This window comes from Pelmatolapia mariae, linkage group LG10_11 (assembly GCF_036321145.2).
Source record: "Pelmatolapia mariae isolate MD_Pm_ZW linkage group LG10_11, Pm_UMD_F_2, whole genome shotgun sequence".
Lineage (NCBI taxonomy): Eukaryota > Metazoa > Chordata > Actinopteri > Cichliformes > Cichlidae > Pelmatolapia > Pelmatolapia mariae.
The window spans coordinates 46,878,894-46,892,297 of NC_086236.1; the positions used below are offsets into that span (position 1 = coordinate 46,878,894).

Sequence of the window (13,404 nt, forward strand, 5' to 3'; positions counted from 1 at the left end):
TTCTTAAATAAACTGACTGTATATTCAGTACAGCTTATCAGGAACTTCAGAGCTTCATTTTACGTGAATATGTTTACAATTGATGACATCTTTATTGTAGGTCTTTGCACCACTTATGGTGCCATGTATTAGATCATGCTGCTGTTTTACGATAGTAAGGAATGACCTGCATAGTAAACTAATCTGAGACCATCTCATAGAACGTTTGATCTTCTCTTTTTTCATGATTGTGTACAGAATTTGTCATTACAGTAACAATGAGAAATAAAAGAATATTTTTTTTGCAAATATTCTTCTCCAAATGAACAATGCACTTCATGACCTTCATCTAATGTAAGTGGAGGACCTGCTGTATCATTTATTGTCTTAACAAAGCGATAATACAAAATCAGGATAGGAGTCAACTCCACTGGCAAGTAGCGACAAATACAAGGAACCATAACATAACACAACAAAAAAATATATATATATATATATATGATATGAAAGGCTGAACATTAAAAAACAGTGTGGAAGTAGGTAGAAATGTGAATAACAGTAAGACAGTGTGCAGATCAAGATCTGAAATAGTTTTATGCTCTTTTTGGTGTGTTTCTGCAAGCATGTAAGGCTCATAAAAGATGTCTGAAGAAGTAAGCAAACTGTTACAGGTTGCTATAAAACAGCAGGTACAGTTTAACAGACCAGCAGGTTTAATTTAACCTGAGCAGAAGAAGGAAGAGCATTAGAGTCAAAGGTGATTAAGATTCTGGGTGAGACTGCAGCCCATGTTGGATAATGCATCCTGGATGAATCAAACCTGTTAAAGTAATGATTCAGTTCACTTCTCCATGGCATGGTCTGCAGTAATAACAGGGTGAAACATTCATGACAAAATACTTACAACTGTCCTCCGCCTTCTACAGTTTAAAGGAGGAGGTGTTTTCAGAGCCCCTGGACATAACTGAGCTTCTCCTGAATGAGCTGTCTGTCAGATCTCTGCTGTAACCAGGCATCAACTTTTTCAGCAGCTGCAAGGCTCGTCTCATAAACTTCTCTCCCACAAAAGCATATATGATGGGATTCAGACAGCAGTGAGTGTAAGCTAAGGCTTCGGTCACTTTTATTGACAGCCTTACATTTTTGTACCAGGTTTCATCATCTGGGATTATTTCTTTTTCCAGGAGGAACTCCAAGAAAAGGGAAATGTTATATGGGGCCCAGAGCAAGAAAAATACAACCACTATGCAGATGATCAGCTTGATGATGCGGTGCTTCTTTGCGGTCCTCATGTTTACCAGTGTGGGGATGATCCTGGAGTAGCAACCTACCATCGCCAGCAAGGGAATCACGAGACCCAGCACATTTGTGGTGAACAAATCATAACGCTCCCATATTTTGCTCTCTTCAGGATAGTCACACTCCACCCCTTGGGATTCCTGTTCTTTTGCCTTTCTGAAGAAAAAATCCGGCAGAGAGACAAACAAGCTCAGCATCCAAACGAGCACGGTCAGAATGATGGAAGCCCTCTTTGTGCGATAACGTGCAACCCTGTGAGCGTGCACGATGATCATGTAGCGGTCCAGCGTCATGACAACCATGAAGAAGATGCTGCTGAAGAAGCCAATGTGGTGAGACCCGGAGATTAAACGGCACATGAAGTCTCCAAAAGTCCACTGGCCGACCCTGGCATTGTGAGAGTAGAAAGGCAGCGTGAAGACGAAGAGGAGGTCAGAGAGAGCCAGGTTGAAGAGGCAGATGTCTGTCAAGTTGCACTGATTGCGATGCTTCACCAGGACACACACCACTAGTCCATTACCTTTGGAAGAAATAATGCAATAAGTGTACCTGCCACACTGTTACATGCAGAATAATATTCTCTCTCTTTCCCGTTTCATCTGTGTGTCTCACATACACACACCTGCATACATAGTTAAAAGTTTGCAAGTTGGAAATTCCCAGAAAAGGAGGTCTGTGCATTGTGTAGTAACAATCCATAATCTCCACAGCATACACAAAAGAGGACACACCTACCTATGAATCCCAGGACGAAAACCAAACTGTAGAGAGTGGTGAGAAACACTTTGTTGAAGTCCTTTACATCACTTAGGTTGGCAGGAGAAAAGCCTGTGTTGTTAGAAAGCTCATAGAAATATGGGTAATCTGGGGATTCAGTGTTTTCTTCTGCAGAAAGAGAGAGAAAGATTTACTGTTATTATTTTTTATATTAATTTCAGCACAGGCTACGACAGTTAAGGTGCATAACAGTATATCAAAGACTTCTTTACTGCTGTAAAGACGTGCTACCCTTAGAGGTTAACTGGATTTATTTTTGAATGCTCATTGCATCAAAGTGTTAGGTTTGGTTTCATAATGCCGTTTCAACCCTTATCAAGTGCCAGTTGAATTACCAACCTATTGTTGATGACATGTTTCTGTTTTAAAGGAGGTTTTCCTTTGCTATGAGCACCACAAATAATCCATTCACGTCTGCTGGTTTGGCCCCCCAGGCAGTTGACAGTGGGGGTGATTTTGCCACCTATTGGTGCTCATTGGTACTCCCTCGTGGGAACATTATCATTGAGCCAAACCTTTATAAAAACAGGATTTAATCTGAAAACTGATTTTATGAGGATTAAAATTCATTAGATGGTATACAGCTATAAACCTAGGACAGACTATTTCATTTACTTTGTTTATCTATCTTATTATGATTTTTCATGCAAACTCATTTTTTGTTTTCTTTTTTGGCACATTTGAAATTTTTCTACACTATTAGTGGGATTTTACAAAATTACTATTATAATTATTATGAAAGTAACAGATATATGGATGGAGATAACAGCAGGTGTAAAAGTCGTATTAAGGCAGTGAATAACTTTTATATGTTTTCATCTACTAATAAAAAAACAACAATAAAAAGAAGATCTCTGGATTAAAGATGAAATTAGAAATCATGAAGTAACTTTGACCGAGTTTCAGTCACAGCATTTGGTTTTAGATCTCTGTGACAATGCGTGCAGCCTTAAACATTACACTTCACAACCCAAGTAAATTTCCAAGAACTCTGTAAAACATGAGACTTTAAATAGTCTAAATTGTGGATTACTGTTGAAAGACAATTACCTGACATTGTGATATCTCAGTGATGGCTCTTCCAACCAGGTCAAGTCAGGAATTATACTTCAAGGCTCCCTTTCCCCGTTTACTGATGTGATCCCTTTAGATGTGCAGAAATGAACTGACTATCAAAAGTTCTGCAGTCCCCTATTGATGAGAACAGAAAAGGGAAAAAAAGATGTTGTTTCCTGTACGTCCCCAAATCTGATCTTTATCAGGAGTCTGCTCTAAATCTAGACTGCCAGAAAATGGTTCAAAGCACAACAGATCAAATGGTGACACAAATTCACACCTTCAGAAAATGACTGCTTGTTATTTCTTAAAGTGACAGAAGGTTTATTATTATTAATATTGTTACTGATACTATTTTTATTTTTTTTCTTCTTGGACTCATTAATGTACACCACTGTTCAATATCATACACTGTGCACTTACAGGAGACTTTAGTTGTTATGCCTTACTGTGTTGGACCCACTTTTACCTTCAGCAGGTGCTGCAAACATTCCTTAGAGATCCAGGGTGATTATGTTAGTTTAAATGAATCAACACTCCCGAGTCACTCTAACTACCAGAAATCTCGAACCACAGGCCGAGGGGGCGGTGTGGCAGCAAATTTTCACACCAGCCTATTAATCAACGGAAGACCAAGATAGACTTTTAATTCATTTGAAAGCCTGATAATTAGCCTTGTCCACCCCAGCTTTAAAACTCAAAAACCAGTCTTATTTGTTATCATCTATCGTCCAGCTGGACCTTACACAGAGTTTCTGTCTGATTTCTTGGAGTTTTTATCTGATTTAGTGCTCAGCTCTGATAAAATAATTATTGTGGGTGATTTTAACATCCATGTAGATGCTAAAAATGACAGCCTCAACATGGCATTTAATCTGTTATTAGACTCAACTGGCTTCTGTCAAAATGTAAAAGAACCCACCCACCACTTTAATCACACTCTAGATCTTGTTTTAACATGTGGTATAGAAACTGAGCATTTAACAGTATTTCCTGAAAACCCTCTTCTGTTTGATCATTTCCTGATAACATTTACATTTACAATAATTGATTACACAGCAGTGGGGAATAGACTTAATCACAGTAGATGTCTTTCTGAAAGTGCTGTAATTAAGTTTAAGAATATAATCCACCCACTGTTATCATCATCAATGCCCTGTACCAACATAGAGCAGAGCAGCTACCTGAACGCTACTCCAACAGAGGTCGATCATCTTGTTAATGACTTTGCCTCCTCACTACGTACGACTCTGGATACTGTAGCTCCTGTGAAAACTAAGGCCTCAAATCAGAAGTACTTTACTCCATGGCTACAACCACGTAGCCTAAAGCAGATAACTTGTACATTGGAGAGGAAATGGCGAAGATCATCATTTAGCCTGGAGAAATAGTTTGTTGCTTTACAAGAAAGCCCTCCGTAAAGCCAGAACATCTTACTATTTGTCACTGATTGAAGAAAATAAGAACAACCCTAGGTTTCTCTTCAGCACTGTAGCCAGGCTGACAAAAAGTCAGACTACTGTTGAGCCAACCATCCCTTGAATTCTTGAACTTCTTCACAAATAAAATTTTAATCATTAGAGAAAAAATTACCCAAAACCATCTCACAGATCTAATATTATCTACAGCTACCTGTCAGGGTTCTGGGTCTGAGCGACCCAGGATCCCTGGGCAGTCATGGACTTGTGTTATTGTATGTCTATTTGGTGTTGCTGTCCCTCTTCTCCCTGTTTGCAGATGTCTGTGTGTGTGTGTGTGTGTGTGTGTGTGTGTGTGTGTGTGTGTGTGTGTGTGTGTGTGTGTGTTTCTGCGAGCGCCGGTTTGCGGGTGCCTTCAGGCCTGGTGGGTGTGGCCCTGCTGGCGGACTGGCCACACCCGAAGCCACACACCTGCTCCTGATCAGGCCTCGTCGGGGGAGCTACTTAAGAGAGTCTTGGAGCTCCCACCGACGTGGGATCATTGTGTGGGACTCCACGTTAGTCACCCAGTTTAGGTCTAGTCGTTTAGTGCATGCCTGCTATTGTTTAGTGTCCTGACAGCTGCCGCTATTGTTTCCCGCAGGAGGAGCGTGGGAGGCCTGAAGGGCAGCGAGCACCGGGAGTGCAGACACGGGAGCAGAGAGCACAAGGAGGACACGACACGGGAGTCTTGGGAAACACGGGGATTTACTGTTATTTTGCACCATACACTGTAAATAAACGCACTATCTACACACAGAGCACTGCGCCTGGGTCCTCCTTCCCTACACCCCCACGGTCTGCCATGCCAGACCGTGACACTACCTTTAGTACCATCGATGTTCATTTAGACTTTTTTTCTCCAATTGATCTTTCTGAGTTAACTTCAATAATTACTTCCTCCAAACCATCAACGTGTCTTTTAGACCCCATTCCCACAAAACTGCTCAAAGAAGTCCTGCCATTAATTATTGCTTAAATCTTAGATATGATGAAACCTATTTCTAATAATCGGCTATGTACCACAGGCCTTCAAGCTGGCAGTAGTTAAACCTTTACTTAAAAAGCCATCTCTAGACCCAGCTCTCTTAGCTAATTATAGGCCAATCTCCAACCTTCCTTTCATATCAAAACTTCTTGAAAGAGTAGTTGTCAAACAGCTAACAGATCATCTGCAGAGGAATGGCTTATTTGAAGAGTTTCAGTCAGGTTTCAGAGCTCATCACAGCACAGAAACAGCTTTAGTGAAGGTTACAAATGATCTTCTTATGGCCTCTGACAGTGGACTCATCTCTGTGCTTGTCCTGCTAGACCTCAGTGCAGCATTCGATACTGTTGACCATAATATCCTATTAGAGCGATTAGAGCATGCTGCAGGTATTACAGGTACTGTACTGCAGTGGTTTGTATCATATCTATCTAATAGACTCCAATTTATTTCATGTAAATGGAGAGTCTTCTTCTTACACTAAGGTTAATTTTGGAGTTCCACAGGATTCAGTGCTAGGACCAATTCTGTTTACATTATGCATCCTTCCCTTAGGCAGTATCATCAGAAGACATAGTATACATTTTCACTGCTATGCTGATGACACTCAGCTCTATCTATCTATGAAGCCAGATAACACACACCAATTAGTTAAACTACAGGAATGTCTTAAAGACATAAAGACCTGGATGGCCGCTAACTTTCTGCTTCTTAATTCAGATAAAACTGAGGTTATTGTACTCGGCCCTGAAAATCTTCAGAGTCATTTTTGACCAGGACATGTCCTTCAACGCACATATTAAACAAATATGTAAGACTGCTTTCTTCCATTTGTGCAATATCTCTAAAATTAGAAATATCTTGTTTCAGAGTGACGAAAAAACTAGTTCATGCATTTATTACTTTTAGGCTGGACTACTGTAATTCATTATAATCAGGAAGTCCTAAAATCTCCCTGAAAAGCCTTCAGTTAATCCAAAATGCTGCAGCAAGAGTACTGACAGGGACTAGAAAGAGAGAGCATATTTCTCCTGTTTTGGTTTTCTTTCATTGGCTTCCTGTTAAATCCAGAATTGAATTCAAAATCCTGCTCCTCACATACAAGGTCTTAAATAATCAGGCCCCATCTTATCTTAATGACATTGTAGTACAATATCACCCTATTAGAGCACTTCGCTCTCGCACTGCAGGCTTGCTTGTTGTTCTTAGAGTATTTAAACATAGAGTGGGAGGGAGAGCCTTCAGTTTTCAGGCCCCTCTTCTGTGGAACCAGCTTCCAGTTTGTATTCGGGAGACAGACACTATCTCTACTTTTAAGATTAGGCTTAAAATGTTCCTTTTTGCTAAAGCATATAGTTAGGGCTGGACCAGGTGACCCTGAATCAATGTTCCCTCTAATTTTTCATGTGTCTGAGCGAACACACAACCTCCCTGAGCGATCCCTTGGACCACTGTAAGCGACATCAGACGTGTGCACTGTGGTCACGCCGGCATCTAATCCATCCAAGTTACATGGTTTATTAAAATAATCAAATTACAGCATTTACATTTATGTTAGACTACTTTTAATTAACTGCTTTAGCCCACTTACAATGAAAATGTAAAAAGAAATCTGGTCATTGACCTGTGTAGTATGTTAACACTATTGGAAGTAAAAATGACTTGAACTCCAATTTTGAAAACACAACTTTCTTGACCAATGCTGGGCAATTAATTATATAGTTACTTCTTCAAAAAAGTTACTGAGTTTTGCAAACAACAAAGTTTTTTGCAGCTATTTTTTTTAAATGCAGCAAGGCGTTTTTTTAAATAAACATTTCAAACTATTTACAGAACAATCAGCTGTTCTGCATCAAGTCTGATGCCACACAAATTATTTGTGCCACTCCAAAAAATAATTTCTGTCCACTATGAGATAAAGGAGAACAACAGCCTGATACCTGCAGGCCTGACAACAGGAGATGTATCACTCCTGTAACACCTGTAACATTCAGCAGTCTGCTCATTGTTCTGACACACACAACAAAACTACACTACACACTAACTACACAAGATTTGCGCTAAACGTCTCAAATCTCTCACATCTCAAAGCACCGCCGTCACTCCTAAAATTTCCCCCCGTTTCTTAACAACTAGATGCCACGTTGCCATATCATTTTTTTGATTGGTCGACATGGTACTTTTTTGGATGAATAGGAAAGGGAGAGAGGGGTGAGGTTTGTTCTTGCTCACAGGCTTTCGAGCCTTTTTCCTTATAAAACACAGTTTTTACCGTTTCTTCCCGCAGTAAATATAAACAACGACAGTGTTCAGGAAGAAAACCAAACATTGCATATATTTTTATCATAACTCTGGTTTTACGTGTCCTATCAATACAATTTAAAAACTGGTATAAAGTCCACACTTTTTCCGTCAATTGTTTCGTCTGTCCTGCTCACATCTCCAATAGTTGTACACGTTGTCATTAACGTGGCTTCACTCCACATCAGCCACGCCGCTTTGCTCGCTAAAAGACCGGTGTCGGCACATAAGGACGCTGTCATAGCCTGTCAACCACGTTGATTAGCTGCGTATATACGAATGTGAATCGCATTATTGGCTGGACTATGGGATAAGGTGGCATCTAATCCCATACGGGAGCAGCCAGTCACTTACTGACTAACACTGCAAAACAGAATTGTTAAAGTTTTAATTTTAATTCCAATTCAGGTTAGATTTTTTTTGTGTGCAACACAGATTTTCTGTGCGCAGAGACCGTGCCAGCAGTGCGCAATTGCGCACGTGCGCAGCTTAGAGGGAACATTGCAATCCTCCCTTAGTTATGCTGCAATAGGCATAGGCTGTTGGGGGATTCCCATCATGCATTGAGTTTTTCCTTTCCAGTCTCCTTTCTCACCCACTATGTGTTAATAGACCTCTCTGCATTGAATCTTACTTGTTATTAATCTCTGTCTCTCTTCCACAGCATGTCTTCTATCCTGTCTTCCTTCTTTCACCCCAACCGGTCGCAGCAGGTGGCCGCCCCTCCCTGAGCTTGGTTCTGCCGAAGGTTTCTTCCTGTTAAAAGGGAGTTTTTCCTTCGCACTGTTGCCAAAGTGCTTGCTCATTGGGGTCATATGATTGTTGGGTTTTTCTCTGTATGTATTATTGTAGGGTCTACCTTACAATATAAAGCGCCTTGAGGTGACTGTTGTTGTGATTTGGCGCTATATAAATAAAATTGAATTGAATTGAATTAAAATTTTGGTTCCATGCTGACGTGATAGCATCGTGCAGTTGCTGTAGATTTGGTGGCTGCACATTCATAAAGACAAACCTCCAGTTCAGCCACATCCCAAAGCTGGTCTGGTGGATTTAGGCTGTGGTGGCTGTGGAAGCCTTTTGAGCACATTGAACTTGTCATGTAAATAAAATAGTGTGAGGTTATTTGAACTCACACATGGTGGGTGTTCCTGCTGGAATCAGCCATTAGAAGATAAAAACATTAGAGTGATAAAGACTTGCACATAGTCAGTAGCAATACTCAGGATGTTCAGTTGGTGCTGAGGGTCACAAACGTTTCCACGAAAATATCCCCCACACCATTACACCACCAGCAGCACCATGAACTGTTGATATAAGGAAGGATCGATCCAATTTTTTCTCCTTATCTTTCCTCATGTTGTGCTTTTCCATGTTATACCCCTCTGACCTGTCTTCCCCATGTGATGTTTGTGTAATGTATGTATGGTCGGATGGGTAAGACGGCGCTGGCAGCCTTAACCCAATTTCCCTCGGGATGAATAAAGTATAATCAATCAATCAATCAATCAATCAATCAATCAATCAAATTCTAACATCTGGCATCATGTCCCTGCCATCCAAGTATGGCAGCAGAAGTCAAAAATAATATGAACTGACAACATTTTCCAGTGTTCAGTTGTCCAAACTATGTAGTGCAAACTGCTGCCTCAGTTTCTTGATCTGTTGATCAGAATGGCATCCAGTGTGGTCTTCTTTGGCACAAATAATCACATCATGTTTATTGTAACTTTAACTGAATTCAACTTTCTTCCCTATTATGATGCTCACTTTAAACTTCAGCAGGTTGATTTGACCACGTCTGCAGGTCTAAATGCTCTGAGTTGCTGCCATGTGATTGGCTTATTAGATATTTGTGTTCATGTGCAGTTGAACAGGCAAGTTTATTAATGTGTGCAGTAAATGTATAACTTTTTTTTTTTCATGGAACAGTTTAAACTTGTATTTGGGGATACAGTGACACACTTTAGTTAGTTTGACAAAGCTGTCACTCATATTGTTTGAACCTTTTTTTTAACATACTGTATATGAAAATATGAAATCCCCCTTTTCTTTGATGCTTACATGGAACAAACATTATGTTCAGATTGCTGAACTATTTAGTCAGGAACCTTTGATGCAGCGAAAGGACTTCTCCATTTTTCCTTTTGATAGACTCATCATGTCCTTTTTCCTTTTAAAGAAAGATTAATTTAATTGTATGCAAATAATGCCCTTCTTCTTGTTTATCCTAAAACTCACATTCCCCACACCAAGGTGTTGGTGCAGTTGGTGTAGTTTTTTTTTCCATTAGCATTAATATGAAATAGAAAAAAGAGAGGGGAAATGTTTACAATTGATTACATCTTTATTGTAGTTTTTTGCACCACTTATGGCGCCATGTATTAGATCATGCTACTTTTTTTACGATAGTGAAGAATTACCTGCATATTGAACTAATCTGAGACCATCTTCTCTTTTTTCATGATTGTGTACAGAATTTGTCATTGCAGTAACAGTGAGAAATAAAAGAATATGTTTATTGCAAATATTCTTCTCCGAATGAACAATGCACTTCATGACCTTCATCTAACGTAAGTGGAGGATCTGCTGTATCATTTAATGTCTTAAAAAAGCGATAATACAAAATCAGGATAGGAGTCAACTCCACTGGCAAATAGCGACAAATACAAGGAACCATAACATAATACAACTCACAAAACAACTATAAAAGGCTGAACATCAGAAAACAATGTGGAAGTAGGTAGAAATGTTAATAACAGTAAGGCAGTGTGCACATTTTGTACAATCAAGATCTGAAATAGTTTTATGCTGTTTTTGGTGTGTTTCTGCAAACATGTAAGGCTCATAAAAGATGTCTGAAGAAGTAAGCAAACTGTTACAGGTTGCTATAAAACAGCAGGTACAGTTTAACAGACCAGCAGGTTTAATTTAACCTGAGCAGAAGAAGGAAGAGCATTAGAGTCAAAGGTGATTAAGATACTGTAAATCGACAGTGCTAAAACACATTAAAGGCATTAAAGAAGTATTGAGTACATTTACAATCTAACTGTCGGGGGGGGAAAAAATTGCTGTAAATTCAAAGGGTCCAAAAGTGTAGAGACACATTTTGAAGGTGACACACAGGTGAAGAACACTGTGGTATGTGTCAAATAATGCTCCTAAATGAACAAAACACGCATGAACAAGGCACGGTCTGCGGTAATAACAGGGTGAAACATTCATGACAAAATACTTACAACTGCTCTCCACCTTCTACAATTTAAAGGAGGAGGTGATTTCAGAGCCCCTGGACATAACTGAGCTTCTCCTGAATGAGCTGTCTGTCAGATCTCTGCTGTAACCAGGCACCAACTTTTTCAGCAGCTGCAAGGCTCTTCTCATAAACTTCTCTCCAACAAAAGCATATATGATGGGATTCAGACAGCAGTGAGTGTAAGCAAATGCTTCGGTCACTGTTATTGACAGCCTTATATTTTCGTCCAAGACTTTATCATTGAGGATTATTTCTTTTTCCAGGAGGAACTTCAGGAAAAGGGAAATGTTATATGGGGCCCAGAGCAAGAAAAATACAACCACTATGCAGATGATCAGCTTGATGATGCGGTGCTTCTTTGCGGTCCTCATGTTCACCAGTGTGGGGATGATCCTGGAGTAGCAACCTACCATCACCAGCAAGGGAATCACGAGACCAAGCACATTTGTGGTGAACAAATCATAACGCTCCCATATTTTGCTCTCTTCAGGATAGTCACACTCCACTCCTTGGGATTCCTGTTCTTTTGCCTTTCTGAAGATAAAATCCGGCAGAGAGACGAACAAGCTCAGCATCCAAACAAGCATGGTCAGAATGATGGCTGCCCTATTTGTGCGATAACGTGCAACCCTGTGAGCGTGCACGATGATTATGTAACGGTCCAGCGTCATGACAACCATGAAGAAGATGCTGCTGAAGAAGCCAATGTGGTGAGAGCCGGAGATCAAACGGCACATGAAGTCTCCAAAAGTCCACTGGCCGACCCTGACATAGTGAGAGTAGAAAGGCAACATGAAGACGAAGAGGAGGTCAGAGAGAGCCAGGTTGAAGAGGCAGATGTCTGTCAAGTTGCACTGATTGCGGTGCTTCACCAGGACACACACCACTAGTCCATTACCTTTGGAAGAAAAAGCACAAGAAGTGTACCTGTCACACTGTTACATGTAGCACAACATTCTCTCTCCTTCCCGTTTCATTTGTGTGTCTCACATACACACACCTGCATACATTGTTAAAAGTCAGCAAGTTGGAAATTCCCAGAAAATGAGGTCTGTGCATTGTGTAGAAACAATCCAATCTCCACAGCATACACACAAGACGACAAACCTACCTATGAATCCCAGGACGAAAACCAAACTGTAGAGAGTGGTGAGAAACACTTTGTTGAAGTCCTTTACATCACTTAGGTTGGTAGGAGGAAAGCCTGTGTGGTTAGCAAGCTCAGGGCATTCGGAGTAGTCATAGCACGTGGTGTTTTCTTCTGCAGAAAGAGAGAGAAAGATTTACTATTATTATTTTTTCTATTAATTTCAGCACAGGCTACGACAATTAAGGTGCATAACAGTATATCAAAGACTTCTATACTGCTGTAAAGACGTGCTACCGTTGGAGGTTAACTGGATTTATTTTCGAGTGCTCATTGTATCAAAGTGTTAGGTTTGGTTTCGTAATGCCGTTTCAACCCTTATCAAGTGCCAGTGGAATTACCAACCTATTGTTGATGACATGTTTCTGTTTTAAAGGAGGTTTTCCTTTGCTATGAGCACCACAAATAATCCATTCACGTCTGCTGGTTTGGCCCCCCAGGCAGTTGACAGTGGGGGTGAATTTGCAAGCTATGGATGCTCATTGGTACTCCCTCGTGGGAAAATTATCATTGAGCCAAACCTTTATAAAAACAGGATTTAATCTGAAAACTGGTTTTATGAGGCTTAAAATTCATTACATGGTATACAGCTATAAACCTAGGACAGATTATTTCATTTTGTTTATCTGTGTTATTATGATTTTTCATGTAGACTTGTGTTTTGCTTTGTTTTTTGGCTCATTTGACATTTTTGTACACTATTAGTGGGATTTTTCAAAATTACTATTATAATTATTATGAAAATAACAAATACATGGATGGAGATAACAGCAGCTGTAAAAGTCGTATTAAGGCATTGCGGCAGGGAATAAATATTATATGTTTTCATCTACTATTAAAAAAACAACAATAAAAAGAAGATCTCTGGATTAAAGATGAAATTAGAAATCATGAAGTAACTTTGACCGAGTTTCAGTCACAGCATTTGGTTTTAGATCTCTGTGCGTGCAGCCTTAAACATTACACTTTATAACGCAAGTAAATTTCCAAGAACTCTGTAAAACATGAGACTTTAAATAGTCTAAATTGTGGATTACTGTTGAAAGACAATTACCTGACATTGTGATATCTCAGTGATGGCTCATCCAACCAGGTCCAGTCAAGAATTATACTTCAAGGCTCCCTTTCCCCGTTTACTGATGTG

General features: G+C 39.9%; 2 protein-coding genes across 2 annotated transcripts; both read right to left on the reverse strand.

Moving 5' to 3' along the window:
• Window positions 1-899: 899 nt before the first annotated feature.
• Window positions 900-3,112, reverse strand: LOC134635422 (C-C chemokine receptor type 2-like). Its single transcript, XM_063484802.1, has 3 exons — window positions 3,106-3,112; window positions 2,014-2,163; window positions 900-1,798 (listed from the first exon to the last, which is right to left on the reverse strand). Exons 1-3 carry the CDS (start codon window positions 3,110-3,112, stop codon window positions 900-902), a joined length of 1,056 nt encoding a protein of 351 aa, XP_063340872.1.
• Window positions 3,113-11,112: 8,000 nt separating this feature from the next.
• Window positions 11,113-13,321, reverse strand: LOC134635423 (C-C chemokine receptor type 2-like). The gene is made up of 3 exons (XM_063484803.1): window positions 13,315-13,321; window positions 12,225-12,374; window positions 11,113-12,011 (listed from the first exon to the last, which is right to left on the reverse strand). The coding sequence occupies exons 1-3, from the start codon at window positions 13,319-13,321 to the stop codon at window positions 11,113-11,115; spliced, it is 1,056 nt and encodes a 351-aa protein (XP_063340873.1).
• Between the last annotated feature and the right edge of the window lie 83 nt (window positions 13,322-13,404).

Bases quoted from the DNA above. Each gene is read 5' to 3' on its own strand.
- LOC134635422 (XM_063484802.1), bottom strand. The intron at 1,799-2,013 runs GTAGGTGTGTCC...TTTCTTCCAAAG, and splicing joins TTTCGTCCTGGGATTCATAG to GTAATGGACTAGTGGTGTGT.
- LOC134635423 (XM_063484803.1), bottom strand. The intron at 12,012-12,224 runs GTAGGTTTGTCG...TTTCTTCCAAAG, and splicing joins TTTCGTCCTGGGATTCATAG to GTAATGGACTAGTGGTGTGT.